This window comes from Zonotrichia albicollis, chromosome 8 (genome assembly GCF_047830755.1).
Source record: "Zonotrichia albicollis isolate bZonAlb1 chromosome 8, bZonAlb1.hap1, whole genome shotgun sequence".
NCBI classification, from domain to species: Eukaryota; Metazoa; Chordata; class Aves; order Passeriformes; family Passerellidae; genus Zonotrichia; species Zonotrichia albicollis.
In genome coordinates, this window is record NC_133826.1 from 27,654,779 (window position 1) to 27,674,393 (window position 19,615).

The 19,615-nt window shown below is 43.6% G+C and overlaps 1 protein-coding gene across 3 annotated transcripts in view; it reads right to left on the reverse strand.

Annotated features, from left to right (window-relative positions):
• Positions 1-19,615, reverse strand: part of ABL2 (ABL proto-oncogene 2, non-receptor tyrosine kinase) — a 43,139-nt gene that overhangs the window by 10,410 nt on the left and 13,114 nt on the right. Inside the window, exons 1-4 of one of the 3 annotated variants that reach the window (XM_026795377.2) lie at positions 12,339-13,345; positions 2,771-2,941; positions 1,677-1,972; positions 169-441 (exon numbers count right to left, since the gene is read on the reverse strand). In XM_026795377.2, coding sequence (XP_026651178.2) covers positions 169-441; positions 1,677-1,972; positions 2,771-2,941; positions 12,339-12,405 — 807 coding nt within the window. In that variant the 5' untranslated portion in view covers positions 12,406-13,345. Of the gene's footprint in view, positions 1-168; positions 442-1,676; positions 1,973-2,770; positions 2,942-6,373; positions 11,183-12,338; positions 13,346-19,615 lie in introns of those variants that run through there. The other 2 variants (XM_026795376.2, XM_074546358.1) reach the window with 2 other exon arrangements.

Here is a 19,615-nt window from a genome sequence, read left to right on the forward strand (position 1 = left end):
GGGGTCACTTTGATTTGCAAAGCTACTCCCAAGCAGGGATTTTATGCAGAGCAGCACACTCCACTCTCTGATGTTCATATCACGAGGTGCAGTTGAGAACATTCCAATTTCCTTACTTGTGTCATAAACAGTGACCAAATGAGCGGTGCCCAGAATCTGAAAACTCACCTTTAACGTTTTCACAGCCACTGTGAGATTGTATTTCTTCCAGACCCCCACGTAGACCTCTCCATACTGCCCTCCCCCGAGCTTGTGCTTCATGGTGATGTCGGTGCGCTCCATCTCCCACTTGTCGTGGATGGGGGACACCCCGTACACCGTGGGCTTATTGCACTTGGGGGCTGGGTAATGCAGGGTTGTCACCAGGCCATCTGCCACCGTGGAGTGATGGTGCACCAGCTCTGCCAGCGTGCTGAAACGGCTTTCTGCTGTCACATAGACCTGCAAAGCAAGAAACAGGAACCTGCTTAAATGAAGGCAGCTGCAAGTTTTCAGTAATGTTGGAAAACAGGTACAAACATTCTAATTTTTTTTTTTTTAATCAGAAAACCAGGACTTTAAAATATTTGTTCTCTTCCTGTTGGGCAAATAACTATTAATCTATGGGATTTTTACCTGCAGAAGGCAACTACATGTAAGCCATCACTTAAGAGCTGTGTTAGTTCTTGTGACAAAATGTCTCCTGCCTCATACTTTACAGGACTAGAAGCTGGAATTCTTAGGTCTCTCAACACAACATGCCACTACTTCATCTTGGTTAAAAATCCTGACTTACTGTCCTAGGGTGACATTATGATACTTGTATCCCCATCCCTGTGTTCTGTTTATGCTGGATATCATGTGTTGTGCCCTCAAGACTGGCTCTGAAGAGTGAAAGTTTTGTTTTGGTTTTGCTATCAGCCACTCCCCCATGGCTGGCAGGACACAGAGACAGGGCAGTACATGATGCTGCTTTTGCTTTTTGTTTGGCTTTTCGCTTTGCTCTTGCTCCTGCTTTGCTCCTGCTTTTTGTTCCTGCTCATCAGTTAGTTTAGCTAAACAGTCCAGATTTTTCCTGGACTGTTTCTCCTTTCCTTTTTTTGGACCTACTCAAACCTGCTCTGGACTGGGACCTGGGAACACTGAGAGTTTGCACCTTGTGGCTGCAGCAGCTGCCCAGAGGGACTGATAACAGAGCGACCACCCCCAAGAGAGACTTTCTGAATTTGTCATCTTTTTCAGAGCAGTGAAAGAGTTTTGTCACCTGGTATTGTTCATTTTGTGTGCTGGGGGGTGCTTTGCCTGTTAAATAGAAAGGTTCCTTCTTTCCCCTTCTCTCTGAGGAATCCTTCCCAAACCGGTTGCAGGGAGGGGCCGTGTGGGTTTACTTTCTGGAGGGGCGCCCTTTGGAGGTTTTTTCCCATATTTGCCCTAAACCAGAACACTTCCCAAAGCTTTGCTGCTTCTAAGGGGATCAGAGGAAGGTTACCCCCACCTCCAACCACAGCTGCCTTGCTACCCAGCTACTTTCAGCCCAGACAAGAACTGTCTGCACTTCTTCCAAAGTACTTTTTGGGGAGTCACCACCAAACCCTTGGCACACATGCTCTTTTATACTAATCCTGGATCTCCAGCTTGAGATTCTGCAAGATGCCATCTCCATCTCCTCTGCCCACAGCACTGCCAGAGGCGCTCACCTTGCCGTCTGAGGTGGTGTTGATCCTGTAGTGGTACACACGTCCCTCGTACCTGAGCGAGATGGACAGCTGGCCCGGGCTGCTCTCGCTCTCGCGCACCAGGAAGCTGCCATTGATGAGGCTGCTGAGCAGGTACTCGGCGGCGCTGCGGGACACAGGCCCGTGGTACCACGAGTGCTTCTCCAGGCTGTTCACTGGCGTGATGTAGTTGCTTGGAACCCAGCCCTGCCCGTTCTTGGAACGTACCTCACTCCATTCACCATTCTGGTTGTAACCCAGGACTCGCAACTTCTCACCTGGGACCAGGAAGGAAAAACCAAAATAAGCACAGTGCAAGCTCCTGGGTCTTCTTGAGGGAGAAACTCAGCACAAGTTGACCCTGGGTTTGTAGCTTAACAAAAGAAATCATCTTCTAAATAAACTGCTACATACAAGGCATTTATGAAGCAAAGGCTCAGACAGAATACCTAGGATACTGTTCACTGATTAGGTGCAGTGAGATAAACTCAGAAAGCTTCTTGTATCCAGCTTATTAGAATAGGAAGACTTTATTTTCTTGGAGGGCTCAGGTTTGTTTTCTTGAAGCTTTAAATGCCATATGATTTAACATGGCATTTCTGACACAGTTCTGACACATGTATTGACCAGAATCAGAAAGTGTCTGCGCAAGCTCAATTCTTGATTCTGGCCCCAGCTGAAATTGCCGAGTTCTGTTACCATCAGTGATGTACCCATTTCCCTCTGCCCTTCCCACAGCAGGTACCTCACAGGGCAGTGATGTGGGGAGCTGGCACAGGAGAGGGCTGGACTGTGCCTGTCCCAGCACAACTGCCCAGCAGGTGTCCCTCCAGCACCATGAGGGACGGGCTGTCTGCTTCCCACCACTGCTGTAGGGACCCACCTTCTCTAAGTGCACAATTCCCAGTCTCTACGTGCACTATTCCCAGTCTCTAAGTGCACTATTCCCATTCTCTAAGTGCACTATTCCCAGTCTCTACGTGCACTATTCCCATTCCTATCCAGGCAGGGATTCCATTTCCTGATCTCTGTAGCTAAGTTTTCAAGCCCACAGGTCTCTGCACTCCCAGTGTTACCTTTGGTGATGCTGAGTGTGTTGTCACCACTTGCTACAAAATCGTAAAGTGCAACAAAGAGATTGGGGTCGCTCTCAGTGGCTCCAAGCAGGTTCTCCTTGGAGCTCCACCTGATGGCTTCGTTCAGTGCCTGGGGCTCGGCGTCGCAGCCGTAGGGGCGGTGCAGGGCCTCTGGGGAAAGGACAGGACAGGGCAGGGAATCACTTTGTGTACAGCTCTCATCATTTCCCTTCCTGAGCTGGAAGGGATCATCCAGTCCAGCTCCTGGAGAAGGTGGTTTAACTGCTATAAGCCAAATAGCAAGCTATGTATATAAAATTTCTATTTAATATTTATTATATATCTACACCTGTAGGTGCACAACTAAAAGCACTAAAATTACATGAAGTAGTGAAGAAAACCTTTCAATCACAAAATGTTATTGTTTCTGTGGTGGACACAGCTTGGATCTGAAACCAGCATTACAAATACAAGCAAGAGTGAATTATGGCACAAATGAGATGTGTAAGTTGGGATAGTAACTGGTTCAGCATTAACAGGAATGACAGTGATTTGTAATACATTTCAAGACTGCAAACAGAAGTGGAAAATTGACAGGAGCAGGAACAGAAGGCAGTACAGGTGATGCTGGGTATTTAGCAGCAGCATTTCTATTTCACTGTTTCAATGGACAACTGATGCAAACTTGTCACTGCAAGGGAGTGGGGGGAGGAATCAGACATGTTTTAGCAACAAAAGAAAAAAGTCCCTGCAGTTCTTGTGATTATTAAAACTAATCTACATCCACAGGGGTTTAGGAAGAACTGTGGTAAGAAGCAAAACTGGGAACACTTCATGCTGGTGCTATGTCAAGACCATCACTGGCTTTTTAAGTCATGTGAAGGTTTTCCAGGAACATGTACTAGAGTAAATGTCAATATTAAGAAAAGAAAGAGGGATGGTGTGGTTTCATACATGAGGGCTGCTCAACGGAACAACATATGGAGGTGTAAAGGTATATACTTATTAAAGTTATATATTTTTTCTCTGACAGCAAAGATCTAAGTCCCTGTCCTAATATCTACTTCTGAATTCTCTAGTTGAACTTAGAGAAATGTATACTGCAAAGAGATTTTATTAAATGCAGTAAACATAAAAAGTTCTCTCTAAAAAGTTCTGAGTCTGTCTTTGCTTTACAGTCATTGGTTTGGCCCATTTCTGATGGGCTCAGAAGTCAGGCTTGGGAAGTTTTTAAGCAGACACTGCCAGAGAATGTGTGTGGCTACACCTATCCCCTTCTCCACAGGCCCCTGAGATTTACACTCATGAGCAAGAGCTGCTCTGTAAGGCACCTGAAAAAGGAACAAAGAGCTCAAATGCAGCACAGGATAGGAAAACTGGGAAGCCAGTGAGACACAAAACAGGAAGAAGCCTGTGCCATGTATCAGGCACAGTAACGTGCCAAATCTGTGTCACAGGCCAGAGCTCAAGCCTGGCAATTGAGGACTATGGGGGGTTTCCAGCCTATATTGTAATTTTTTAACTGTACTGTAGGCATATGAGAAAGTAAGTGGTTGAGGTTTGCTCTGTTTCCATTTTCAACTTTGCCAAATAGCTTTTGACTGTATTTCTGGTAATTATTCAGAGTTCTACTTCTTGCATAACCTGCTCATCTTGCAATTCCTTAATAACCTAAAAGTAGCCTTCTGTCAGGGTTCTCCTAGCATGAAAAGAAGAGCCTACAGGCTAAGGCACCAACATGTCAGTTCCTTGATTGCACTGCCTGCAGATGCAATATTTACACACACTTCTTATTCCCAACTTTCAACTGCAATTAGTTTTACAGGATGTTAACCCATCAGGCTGGAATCTATCATGGAAAATAAGAAATCCCAATGCTCAGCCACCTACATTATAGCACAGCTGCCAACATCCCACTGTATTTTCTTGGGACTGGATGTGTGCATACTCAGCTCCATGAAAGAACACCAGTTCCTAAATCCAGCTCTCTTTATGGAGTAAAGGTAATATTTAATTAAATAATACATTCTTTATGCTCCTACAGTGACTTGTGTTATGAGTGTTTCAATGCTTTAAGCAAAGTCAAATGTGCTGTATGAGAATCCTGACTTATACATCTCTGCTAGACAGCAAACACAAAAGTAGGCAACTTCCAAAAAAATCCCAACTTTTCAGCTCCAAAATCCTTTAATGGTGTTAATTACCTTCTTACTTTCAATTATGTATCTGCCAAACAAAACTATAGCATTTATTCTAGTCAAAGCATCCTTTAAGTTTCCTTCTCCAGGCAGACAAGCTCACACACTGAGCAGGCAAGCCCAAAGTTCAGTGTTCATCCATGCAGCCAAGGAGAGCCTGGAGCAGCCCAGGGCCAGCCCAGCTCCAGAGGTGCTGCAGCAATTCCTGGGCCCAGCTGAGCCCACTGCAAGGTGAAGGCAGCAGAAACGTCACCTGCTCAGCACCAGAGTTCTGCCCGCATGGAAACCTGTCAGTACCAAGAGCTCTGCCCATGGAAACGTGTGGGGCTGTGCTGGACTGGAAGTGGAGAATCAAAGCAGATGTGGGACTCTTAGCCCTTTCTTGGGAATGCCTGGGAGGCTGGCACAAGTTCTTAACACCCACTTGATGAACAAAAAAGCCAGCAGAAGGTAATGTTTGATGAGAAGCTTCAATCACTTAGCTACAGTGCTTACCTACAAATCTTATTACCTAAAAATCAAATGCTTTTAAGAGTTCACGTCTCACTAACTTCCTTTACTTGTTAAAGTGACCTGAATGCTTAAATAACTGGAAAGGTTAGCCAACACCTAAAGGGGTTTTTACCAGGATACAAAAGTATTTCTTGCAGGTTATAATTCCATACCAGCCCACGCTGTTCCATACAGTGTGGTATCTACACCATCCATCACAGATAGAAATATGATCACCACAGAGATAACCAAAGCATGCCACTAATGGTGCCCCTCCAGCTGAACAGTCTGTGAGCTCAGTCTGCACCAAAGTCAGGAAATGAGCTGGGAAATTCCATTTTATATCAGCTCCTTTTCAAGGCTAACTATAAATCTTATATTATCACCTTCATTTCCTATGCAATGGAAAACTTACATCATCACCTAGTGAACAAGTAATACACAGTCACACAAGGAGGTTATGCTTCATCCATCTCCTTCCTCTCCTTTATTCCCACAATACAATTTGCTTCTCTCCGGATATGAAAGCTTTCCTATCCAGCCACCATGTGAGGGGGGCTTTGTCCCCCACCTTTGCTGCAAACACTCCAGTTACCAATCTCTTTGGTCTCAAACACTGTAATTACCAATCTCTTTGCTCTCAGAGCAGGAGGCAGAATATGCTAAATCTTAAATTTCAGAGTCACACTAAGTGCTGAAGTGGTCTCTATTTCTGAAATACTGTGTAACTGCTCGTAGAAAAGAAGCATTTCACTAATCCTAAAATCCCAATAAAAGCTGGCAATCTCACACCTGCCTGTGGCTGGCCTCATACTACAAGACAAAGACAAACTTGAAAGGACCTCATCCTCACTGAAGCACTTGGACAAACACAGGAAAGGGACAGGAGAGGATTGCACCCCGAGCATCCTACCTGTGAATCTGACAGTGGGTTCAGAGGTGCCCTCGCTGAGGCAGCAGAGCAGCCTGCCCTCCTTGCCATAGCTGCTGGACTGGAACAGGACTGTCCCCACACTCATTTTCTGTGCTGCCCAGAGAGCAAAGAGGCTGCTGGGCACCACCAGTGCTGGGCTGAGCACAAGGGCTCCACACACAGCAGTCACTGCCAGCAAGGCCGGGGGCCAAGGGGAAAGGAAGTGTTTCCAGGCAGGCAGAGCAGAGACTGGGAAAATCAGAGCCTGGGCTAACTGGTTATTAACTGGATGGGAGGGTGGAGCCTTCCAGGACTGCTCAACACACGGAGGATGTGGGGACTGGACTGCAAGTTGAAACAACTTTGAGATGAGCTGGAGAGTTTTGTTCCACTATGAGTTAGGTAACAAAGTGTTTGGGAAGAAAGCAAACAGTTTCCTTGGAGAAATTCCTTTGCACAAATTACAAAACAGATCACCCATTAAGGGGACCGCCCAGATTGATTCACTTTTCCACTCCACATACCACTGCTGGAGCCCTGCTTACAGGAATCAACAGCAAAGGATGTTGGTGAAAATCCACATCTTGGAGAGGTACAAACACTGAGCACATGAATGCCCTTGGACATGTCAAGAACTCAGAAAGACACAGAAAGAAAGCAAGGCCAGCACAGTGCACCTAGTCTGAGCTGCACATTTGCTGATTTAATAACACTTGGAGCAGTTTCCATCAAATTACCTCTCAAACCCCCCAGATTGGTTGATGAATTCTTTAAAAGCCCTGGCTTTCCAGTAAAGCTGCCTTGTGGCAGGACAGGCTCCTTCCTGGTCAGGGAAGGGTTAACAAACCAGCACTGACCAGGGCAGTCTCACACCTGGGAGGGTGGTGGGCCTGCAGAGGGGTATAAAAGGGAGCAGGGAAAGGGAAGTCTGTGGTTTAGGCTTTGGTAGGGGGAGAGGAGCTGCTGCAGTCCAGTGAGGCAAGAAAACAGCACTTCCATGATCTGTGAACTTCACCTTCTGTGATGGGGCAGCTGAACCGTGTGATGGTGACTCAAACCAGACTAAAGGTAAGCAGGCTTATTCCAAATATCTGTGTTTTGTAAGGTTGTGAATGTAAAAAAAAGTGTATATAGAACTGTGGAGATGCTGTGATGATGAGGAGTTGCCTTTCCTATATTGCTTCTGGTAAGAGTGATTTCCCCTGCAACCAATACCTGACATTTGTGGAAAACTAACTAGGCAAAGAATTAGCTTAGGACACCAGAATATTGCTGTTCCTTAAGTTCTGACAAGGGGGTGACCTCTTTTTTTTTCCTCTTCCAAAACCAAGCTCAGTGAATCCTGCAGCATGCTACCCAGTGGTCAGAGGTTGAGACTTGAGAGCTCCTAGGCTTTCTCTCTTTTCCTCTTTGTTTTGCTTCTTGCAGTTTATTGTTTTCTCAGTTTGCATTTGCCCCAAGTACTCTGAATTACACTGGCATTTGTACTAAGCTTAGCATATTTGTTAGTACACAAAGAATAATCAGAATTTGTGGAGAAAGCCAGCACAGCTTCAGAAAGACATGGATGAGTTTTGTGACAATCACCCTTACCTAAAATGGTACCAGGAAAGGGCAAGCTATGTATGGATTTGTGGCTAGATTAGTCTCAGCTGTGACACTTACTAACCTTAGCTAAAATAACACATTTACTTCTTAGTTAAAGTACAAGGGATGAGTAATTGGTATTTCAAACAAAGAAGGATTAGCAGGAAGTTAAGTTGGATTAATAATGTATTTTGCACATATCCCTACTTACCCCATCAATTTTAGCCTCTGTCAGAAGAGTCTGTAGCCACAGCCTAATGGGTGGCTGGTGTGCTAAGAGCTCCTGATGGGAACCATGTAGTTGCCAGCAGTGGCATTATTGGTGAGAAGCATTTTGCCTGTAAGTCTCCTGCAGCAGAGTAATTCTGAGCCTACACCCTTTCCAGGCACCCTCCTGAAGGTGCTCTCCAGCAGAAAGGACACAGAGCACACAGCAGTTCATAAGGTCCTGTCAAATGCACCCAGCCAGAATAAAAGCAAGCATCTTTCTGGCTTCTAGATGGCCATTCTCTCTCTTAAAACTCATTTTCCTAGACAGATATTTTACACAACAGGCCATCACTTTGACACCTGCATCCACCACATCTGCATCCTGTTCCTGTGCTCTTCACAGTAAGTGCATGACATAAAATCTTAATTCTGGCACACTCAACTTCCTCAGTGGAAGCATCCACCTTTCAGGCACAGCAGCTCTTCCCAGCTCTTTACCCTATTCCCTGTGGTGCCCTTCAAAGCTGTTTCTTGAGAGTGGTTACCCTTCCTGTACAAATTAAGTCATCCATTTAGAAGCATTTTTCTAATTCTTCCAGCAGTGGGGAAAAGTTGAATAAAAGAAAATCTTGCTGACTATGCTACTTGGTAATGTACAGTTCAGGGAGCTTCTAGAAAACTTTCTATATTCTGAATTTCAACATCTCTTAATCAAAGAAAAGAACGTGTTAATGAAAATACAGCCCTGAAATTGATTTGGTGTTGTTTGCCTTAGGCCAAGGTGACTGGTTTGTCAATGGAAGGAAAGAGGCAAGGAGGTTTATGGGGTAAATACTGGTTATTGCATACAGCCTTAATCGGATATATTATACAACAGAACCCACAGGATGTAGACTTGTGTGTATTTTTTCACATAGGAACAACTCAAACACAAAGCCACCAAGATCCCTGAACATGCCACATATTTTATTTTCACTCTTTAGTCCTTAAACTAAACACCAATAAGTTATGTAGGATGCAGTTTTACAGACAGACTCATTTTATTTGCTTACTTCTAAGACCACCAAAGAACAGGTATTGGTCATCAACTCAAGGAAAGCAGACCATCAGGTACCTGGTAAGGGCTGGTATAATTGGTATTTTCCACTGCACCTTCAAAACATACATCACATACAAAACATTACGCCACTGGACCTTCAGATCTTTAACTGGCTTCTTAGTGGGAGGATTTCTGCCTTAATGAATACAAGGAAACAAAACTGATAACACAGCAGCAAGTGGGTTTCCTATTTTGCTGACATGATTGGAACAGTATCAAGTTCTACAGCAGCTTTGTTTCTGAAGCCAAGTCTCAGTGCTTCCTGCTAACCAAAAATACTCAAGACAAGTTACACACTGAAAAGCAACCAGTGCTGAGCAGGCCAAGTTTCTGCTGTCTAATAATGTGGTAGTATTGAAGCAGACCTATGAACTTCCTTTACCCTGGAACAGACTGCAGCCTTCACCTAAATGGACCACCAAGATTTTCTGCTGACATCCCTGTGGCCAGGCAAAACACAGGTTTGAAGGGGTCAGACAGCTCACATATGGCCTTGGTGAAATGCAGGCACTACCTAAATGCCATTCCTAGGTGTTCCTCTGCTGCAAGCAACCAGACTCTTAATAATGTGGTTTGCTAGAGCCAAGCACAGAGCCATAGTTAGTCCTGGGGCCTCCCACAGAGTGGGGCAAGGTTGAAGTATTGTAAACAACACACTGAGGAAAGCCAAGAAATACAGCTCCAAGCCAGGAACTTGGGATGGGCAAGGAGTAGGTTTCTATTTATGGCACCAGGCTGGGAGAGACAGAAAGGGAGGAGATTTCAGAGTCAGTGACAAAATTGCATCATGAACAGCTCACATCATGTAAAAAGAAATAGTTCAAGCTGGCAGCACTGTCATGCCTCAATTATCAAAATATATCTGACATAGATAAAAGGGATCTTTGTTTTCAGGTGAGAGAGAGATCTCTATATGCTTCATCCCTTGCAAACAGATTAATTTTGCAACATGATGAAGTGCTGATATGAAACAGGGGTTAAAGTGGTGGGTCTTTGCCTAGGAGAGGGGCTTCTTGGCTAGCTTAATACAGAAATCCAAGGGAAACAAGGTTTTGGGATTTGGTGTTACTGAATCTAATCGGTAAAAGGAGAGAGAGATATTGATCTCAACTTTAGTTCCACCAATGTGTGAAGAATTCAAGACATTGTCTGTCTACCTGAACATTACAAGGGGTTAGCTGTGTTAAGATTTCAGCAAAACTACTTGTCTTCTGTTTCTCTGGTACCAGTTATCCCCTCCCTTTGTTATTAATGCAATCAGAGGTGTCCCTCAGCCCATTTCTTTGCTTAGATGTCCGTGCCACATTTCTCCCATTATCAACATAATGCAGTGCTTCCCTATTTCTTCCCCAACTAATTTCTGGTGAAGTAGCTTTTTGGTGCAGAATCCAGTAGGAAATAAATAAAGCTTAAACTCCCAAGCCTTCATTTGAAAATCTTCATTCCTTGAAACCAAGATGCATCAATTTCTTCATAGATCAAAGCATAGGCTGTGGCTGAACCATCCACAGCAGCATTTGGTAGCTCTGCTGTTTTAAGAGAGAGTTTTGAAGTAGATGAAGTATAGATCATGTTCAGTACAATACTATTAACCAAATAGTCTGGCTCTCATCACCTCTAAGATCTTCACAGAATTCTGTCAGGAAAGCAATTCTGGTAAGTGCAGCCAGCAGAATGATGCAGGGGTTCAGAAGCATTTACAAAGCACTTTAGGGTGAGGTACCCATGTGAGCACCAGAGAGCTGGAGCTAGCAGCTGTTAGAAGGTACAACAGCTGCATCTTGGCACAGGTACTGGGAATGGTCAGAAGCACCAGAGCAGACACAGTTCAAGTCTGACTTCTTTAAATGGGCCTCTGGATGAGGAAGCAAAACCCAACAGCACAGCAGATAAGGAAAAAACCTTTTCCTTTACTGAAGAGAGATTTGAATGTAATTAAAATTAAATACAAAGAGGTTCTTAGAACAAAAAACTACAAGTGTAACCCTTTTGCAAAATTGTGAATACTGTATCCAAGTGTTTGTTCCCTTAATTCCCAAGGATTTGCTCAGCTCCTATAGAGGCAGTCAGCTTTGCTACTGCAGGAATCTAGAAACAAGCAGAGAGCAGCAAGTGTAAATGCTCTGTACCACATACCTCCTTCCATTGGGTACTGCAGCTCCAGTCTCTTCCTCTGCATGCTGCCCACAGCAGACAGCAACTACTGCCACAATGGCAGAGTCAGGGAAAGGAGCGCTATGAAGGGACACAGATTTCAAAGCTAACTGGGAAACTGTAGATCAAAAGTGTGTCTGACACTCTTCCTCTGTCCTGGCAAGTTCCAGTAAACCTCTCCAGTGTGAAGTGTGAGGAGGATTAGGTCACCCAGTCCTGCTCCAGGAAAGGTGGGATGGCCAAATACACGCCAGCTTACAGCAAGTCATTTAGCACTATTTTAAATCAGTACCTTGGGAGAGAAGTTGCTTAATGGGGATTACACTTCACTGCAACAGAATTCCTGGGGACTTGCTACTACTGGCCACATCAAAGCCAGATATTATCTACTTCTAAGCAAATCACATGGGTACTTATTTACACACAGTGCAACACAAACACTTGCAGTAAGAGCTCTTCTGCAAAAAGGCTACTTGAGAAATCACAGCTCAGCTGATCCCTGAATAAACCAGAAATACCCACACTCACAAAGTCTAGCTGGAGAGAGGTTTATTTTGCAGCTGTAAAGCACTAACTGATCAGACCTTTGAGCTAACATGATATAAATGTCCAAGCTGCTTTCCCAGTGACATAATTACATCTTATTAGATACCTTACAGTATTAGGTACTCTCCTTAGATTCAGCACTTGGATCAACAACCACATTAAACTGTTTCTCAGCTGCCTTTTTGAAATTTATTTTTAGCCTTTTTAGTTAGAAGGAAAACTTGGAAGGAAAGGATAGAGATTAACTCATTGACCTGTAATGTCAGGAGAGAAAGAAAGAAAATGTCTCTAATAGCCCAAATCTGAGTTGATGTCATATCTTGAGGCCAAGTATTTTTGCAAGTGCCTTGGGCAGGCAGCAGTGCTTACCTTGTGGAGGATATTCAGAGGGCAGAGCTCCCCAGGTGAGCTGGTACAGCTTCAGTTTCCAGTACATGAGTTTAATTTTTTAATGGAATCCCAAAACGCTTGTTTAGCACAGATGTGATCTCTCAGTTCCATCCACCCACACTGAATATGCAGCAACTGCCAAGGCTACACAGTACTTCTGTTTTAAAAAAAAAATCTCCAGCTAAAAATAAATCACAAAACTCTCAACCTCATTTGTCAGCAACAATATGCTGCTCAAACCATCGTCCACAGCCATTTTCTTCTGTTGAACAAAGAAGGGGGATCCTTTTTAGAATATTTACTTCATTTGCCTAAAATACCTTTGTGATCTTGCCTCCTTTGAAATGCATTTGTCTTAGAAAACAAGTATTTCCTTTCCTCCAAGAAAAGCCGAGCTTTAGCATGAATACTTGCCCAAAAATTGCATGCCGTGTTGTGAACTTCCGAACCGGGGAAAACTCCTAAGCTGGAAAGCCCCTGACATCCAGCTGAGCCCTGGCTGAGGGAGGTTGAGTTGTCCTGCTCCTCCTCAGCCCTCTGGCCTGATTTCCTTGCAGGGGGGGCAGCGGGAATGTGAAGTCAGAGGAACAAATCCATGGCACTAAACTTAGCTCTGGCTGCGGAACCGCTTCCCCTCGGTGAAAGCCAGACACTTGTCATTGGCTCCAGCGAGCAGACAAGGGGCTCCATTCACCAGCACCAGCCCAGCAGCTGCTCAGGGACCAGGGTAACACGAGCCCCGGCCTCTCCAGAGGGAGAATTCCAAACCCCGGCCTCTCCAGAAGGAGAATTCCGAGCCCAGCACTGCCACAGCTTTGTAGTTTCAGGCTGTGTCACCGCATTTGCTTTTCCAAATCTAACTGCAGTGTCTGACCCCCATGTATCTGAATTCAGTATGAAGCCAAGAATGTACTCACTGAAATGTTTTTGGAAAATCCTTCCTGGGTTATAGCAGGATAATACAGCTTTGAAGGAAAAGAAGCCACTGTAAGACTAAGCAGGTTCAGTACTTCTATAAGTAATTAAAACTACAAAAGGTTTGACTTGCTGATGTAGAAATGAAATCGGTTTTATTACAAAGATAACAGCAGGTGAATAGACAAAATTGTGCATAAGTAAAGTGGAGCTGGGTTGAAAATGTTTATATTATTTAGTATGTTTGTAATGGATACTATTCAGTAGATCAAATATTTTAAGACAGAATAACAGAAGAAACAATATTTTTTTTAAAATTACTTCAAGAGAGGTAAGACTAGCCAATGTATTAAACTTGATGGAGTTTTATGCAGTTAAGATAGAAACACACATTTTATCTGTCTGCTACTAAAGATGCTTTACAAGTTGTGGATTATCTTTTAGGGAGTACAGCACTTTTTGACTGTTAACATCAAAACTATAAAACATTTAAAGGAAATTATGACAGGAAAAACAAGTCCATCCCCTCATTTTTAGCAGAGCCAGCTGACAACTGGGATTCTTCAGGCACACAACAACCACTGTCCTGGGTCACTTACAGCCCAGCATCCTGCCTGGCAAAAGGGTAATCACATTATTCCAGAATACTTTCCAAGCCTCCAACATGTTGCACTCGAGGTGTTTCTGAGCCAGAGCTTGTGTTGTTGCAGTTAAACTTCCTGACAGGCCTTATTTTGTCCAGTTGCTGTCTGAAGCATTGCAAGCTAACCTCACACATAAACAAAATCTGCTGCTACAGTAGCAAGAGCTCACAGCACCTTGCAGAACAAAGAACAGGCTCTGACTGCTCAGGACATCTCCTAATTTCATTTGCTGATGCTCAGTCTCTACAAGGCAAATCCCAAATGATCCCAAAAGTACCTGTAGGTGCTTTCTCTGCTACTCATGATTTTTCTAAGCCCTTCTCTCATTCTACCTCAGCCACCTCTCCTCCAGGCTGAAGAGAGCCTATAAATGTTGTCATATGTCTTATTAAGGCTCAGAAATGGATTCCTGTTGTTACAGGGGCAGGTCAGAACTTAATACCTCACATGCAAAGGCAGAACCATTTTCATCTGTGTCCCACCTTCTACATGATCACACTGAATCCTCTTCTGCTTCTTCAACCTCCTGCAAACAAGTTTAGCACTTGTCCTTCGCTTTCTTCTTCACATCATTTGTCTGCTTTTAATTAAAAAAAACCAACAACTAGTTGAATTTAAGGAAAGTTAGAAAGCTGAGTAAAAGACTTTATTCCTGTTTGAGAGCTTTTTAGTTTCTAGATCCTATTCACTAAAAAAAATTGAGGTCTTCTAACAAGTTATATACAACTAGTGATTAGTAGTGGTGTATGATTAAGTCAGCAGATATTGCTATCCTAAGGTGAGGAGCACTTTAAAAAAAAGATAAAAATTACATTGCAAAGGATGCTAGAAGTCATCTAGTAAAAGAAAGCATCATTTGCTCTAGGGAGAAATAACCCAGGAGGAGGAAAACTTGGCTGTCCCTGGATGCCAAGAGAGCAAAACCACCCTGCAGATGATGTTTTTTCTACTAATTTGTTTTCAGAGCACTAAAGAAAAGCAAACAAAGTACAACAGTGTGGAAATGAGTGACTTAACTCCCCAGACACATTAGGCCACATCTCTTTCCTAGGTTCATGACTGCCATTTCAAAAAGCAGAAATTGCATGGAAAATGCTTAGATTAACCTTCAATTTGGCTAGCAAGGACAGAATCTGGCCTACAGACAAACAAACATCACAAGGGATCTAGTTACAATTTCAGATTTATCTAACAATTTGTCAAAAGACAAATCCCCTAAAGAGCTGAGATCTGTTGCCAATTTACAATGCTAACCTGAATACTAATGGTTTGTTTTTCCATACCACTGCCAACATCCCCTCCTGTTGCTGGGGAAATTTGAAAGAGGAAAACAGTTGTTTGGAATTATCTAGGATTGTAATAGGCTGTGAGACAATATTAATTAAATGAAATTCTATTTTATTGATTTGGCACCACAACAACACTTGCTATTCACCTGGAATAAGAACAAGCAGACAGTGTAAAGTATATTAAGAGTAAGGCTTTTCAAGAATGGATTATGAACTGTAATTTAACCACATACAAAGATTAACAATGATGGGGAAGGCACCAATGCCGCCTTACCCCCTCAAAATGCAGGTATTCCAAACCCAAAACCTAGATAAGTCCTTTTGGAGCAGTCAGTGATGAGGCTCACTAGAATGCTACTCTCCTGATTTTACCCAAATCTATTCCTCTTCTGTTCTGGTTTTCATCTGCTCCTTGGAGGTTTTTGAATAGAAATGCAAAATGACAAGAAAAGTATCTGCTGTGTGCTAAAACAGATCCAGCAGCTAGAAAAAGCAAAAAAAACATTATTTCATTTCTATCACTTGCTTGCCACACAATGACTTGACTAATTTTTCCTGTTCAGAGAATAAAACAACAACTTAGTGTTGACACACTGAGGGAACAGGAGCCACTGGTGGTTATTTAAGGAGCTTTCCTCCCACTCAATAGCAGCATAGCTGTCTGAGACATCTCCCCTGCTGCCAGGCCGCTGGTATGACTGGGATGCTCCCAGGATTGGCCATGGAATTGTCAGCCACTTTTAACTGGGGCCACTCAGCCTCTGCTGCAGCTCCTGCCTACGGGTGCCACCTCCCCCAGGGCTTCATTCAGTCTATTTACTATATATATTCTGAGGAAGGAAGGAAGAGGGAAAGGGCTGGAAATTCCCAGTGGGAGGTGTAACATTGTGCCTCACTCAGCAGTTGGTTTCCTCTTGCTCTGGAAAGCACTGCTTCGTTCCTAAACTGCATCCATCCACAACAGCAGTTTGGGTGATTTTACAAGATGCTTTTCCAATAAAAGGCTCTGCCAGAAGGACATTGCTACATTCATGGCAAGACTTTTCCTGTTGTGCCACACAGCTGCCTCCAGGGAGCTGCTTCATTTGGGAGTGTTGTTTTATGAAATGTCCATTTAAAACTGAAATTGAGAGCAAAGTCTGGCTGTGCCAACTTGCAGCATCCCCACATCTTCTGGTCTGAAAGGCCAAGAAAGGTCCCTTTCTCTTGCTCAATTGAGATATTTTCTTTTTTGTAATTCAACAGAGTTCCATCTCATTCCTTCTTCCTCCCACTCCACAGAAAAACATTCCCAGTTGTTGCTGGCCTGTATTGGCTGTCAGACAGCTGACTGCTTGGGTTACACAGGGCTGTATTGTATCTCTGCAGGACCCAGGCACACAAAGGGGGATCAGGGCTCACTGCTGGGCTCTACTAGCCACCAGGTGCTGTCTTGAAGTTGGAAATCCCAAGACAACAGGCAGCTCCTCTCAAAACATTCTCTCTTGAGCCTCACAAAGTACAAACTGCTCGAAATCAGCTACTCAAGCTACCAAAACTCATGGTGAATTTGTACTCACTCTGACTCAGCCTCTTACAGCAAAGGGATCCTGTCTACTGTCTTTTGTCCAGGTACTGGAAGTTAAAGCCACTCCAAAGCTTTTGGCAGCTTGGGAGATCTTTCAGTTTCATTTCTACTACTTACAGCAGTTACCTATGGCAATGCTGTATTTTGAAGATATTTAAATGACCACAGCTCTCCTCAGTAGAGTAGTGAGAAAGCAAAACATTCACCATCCCATGCAGATCCTGTTTCCAGCCAAGGGCTTCTCTACCCCACCCTTATGGACACCCCTTATTTACTACAAGCCAGTCAGCCACTGCCAGCTTCTGGAGAGGCCACTAAACCTGCCCTTCAGGGCAGTTCTCTTCTGGAATTCCAAGCTGCTGTGATTGGTACTTCATTTGTAAATTTCTTTGGAAAAAGTACCCTTGAGGCAAACTCCAAGTCATGCCTCAGCCCAGGAGCTGCTCCTTGGCAAGCCATGGAGCATCCAGAGGCAGATCCCATTAACTCCTGACTGAAAGCTGCTGTGCTTCAGGTTTAAAATGGGTTTTTAGCTTAGAAGGACTTTGCTTAGAAGAAATAGAAGCTAATTAATATTTGAAAGTTATTTGAAGGGTCTTTAGAATTAATGACATGTTTCCTGTTCATCTACATCACTGCCAGAAACTGTCTTCTCACTATTTTCAAGCTACTTTAAGCACTTAAAAGTCAATGTGACAGAGCTGCTGCTGCTTGGAAGTAACCTGGATAGGTTACAGAGCTGAGCAAGTGCCAAAACTGTCAAAAATAGCGAGGCAAGGAAATATGGACGACTTATTGCTTTGGGAGCTAAGTCTCTAAGTCTAAAACAAACCACACATGCATAACCATGTTCAATTTTTTAAAAGCCTTTATGATCAGTCCCTGATAAACTGACCCAAGAGGTGTAAACTGGAAGCACCCTGCACACTAAGTTCCTCCAGCAAGGATGCTGAAGTTCCAGCACGATGCATCAGCAGAGGCTGTGGGACCAACACCCCTTAAGGTCATGCTTTCATCATGAATAGTGCCCCAAAAAGGGAAAGCCTCTGAACAGCACCCAAATCAATGACTGATAGACAAAAAATGAGAGCCTGAAGAATATCCAGCAGGGACCTGCATAAAGCAAGATTTTGATTTTTTTTCTCTAAAAAGATCAGTGACTTAAACACACAGGGTCACACCTTGTGCTCTGACGCCAGAGACTGAGCAATGGCAAACATCAAATAGCTGTGAGCAAATGCAGTGAGTGCAATCAGCCCTCAGAAGGACTGACTAATCTGGGATGGTTCTCCTCTTCCCAGCAACATCAAACGTGCCTGCTCAGTAAAACTGCCACATCTGAATTGGGTCTGGTGGAAATGCAGTGAAAGATTACCAGGGGAAGAACTTCATTCCTAATTCCTACAAAACCAGACTAACAGATTCATTGGCAGAATTAGATTCTTTGGGCACAAATATTGGTCTCTTATGACAAGTTTCCATCCATTCAGCCTTATCACATTGCTATTCAGATGTCCAGGATACAAGTAGGCAATATCCTGTAAAACTTTACTTTGAGATCAGGTACTTCCTAGATCAACTTATAACTCCTCCCTATCACAGGGGGAAAAACCTAACCAACCAACCAACCAAAAAAACCCCAAACTATTCCTCTTATTTTGAAAATTCCTAGTCAATCTTTTAGAAATTATGTATTGTGAATATTACAAGCAGATTATTTACAAAAGGCTTCATACAAAAGATACATGCTGTAGAAGCAGGGTTGAAACTAAGTTACTCAAAATATATGAGTCTAATGATTCTGTTTCTAAAGCAAGGGTAGGGCATCCTACATGATGACAGGTAAAATAGAAAAACAGATAAAATAGAAAACTGACAGTCTTGGCTTTGTTTTTAGTGCATGAAGGTGGCTGCTGTAATCTAAGACAAATACATAAAATACAGGTTTTTCCTTTAAACTGATGAGGAAAAATAACCAGGTCTGGGTGTGGAGGACTCAAACCAGTTTTTGTGGGAGTTTTGCCAATGTCATAAGAGCTGCAAGGGTGGTACCCTCCTCTCAAAGGAAAAACACAAGTGGAAAAATGAGGCTGTGCAAAAACATGTGTGACTTGGGCAGGGGAAAAGAGGAAGGAGAACCAAGAGCACCCTGGTAGGGCACAGAAAAACCCTCTGGTCCATAAAAGCATTCTGTATTTTTAGAGGGATGTGGCATTCACACAGGCTCAGAACTCTTCCCCTGTGAAGACACATTACCCAGACAACCTGAACGGGGATTTGGAGCCCTTCCAAGCATCACTAGACAATTATGAAAAGAAACACCTCCACCACCTCCTAACCCTAATTAAGATTCATAAACTGAACCTTCTGCAGCTGTTGGGATTCCTCTCCTGCTTTTGCCTGGAGCTTTGGGGTGGGATCATGGTGCAGACACATGTGCTGGCTGTGCAGCTGTCTCTGGAGGCAAGGACCAGGCATTCCTCCTCACAATGAGGTGTGCAGGCACGTTTTTTTTCAGATTTAAAGTTGCATGAGGGCTACCATACAAAGTTGAGAGGGCTCACCTGCCACCCACTGATTTTCTTTTTAGTCAAGAGGCAGTCAGGAAACAGCAGCATGAGTATTTCATCCCAAACTGTGAGGTTTGCTAAATCTGGATCATTGCTTTCTAGATTTGTCACAAGAGGAAATGATGTTTTTCCATGGAGGATATGAATTCTAGTAAGATTTATTTCCAAGCTCTCTAGCAGGTAACCATCTCCCCTGCTCAGGTAACTAAACAGTAAGATCCACAATTTTTGCTGAAATGTTTTATGAGCAATGAAAGGATGGAAGAGCAGG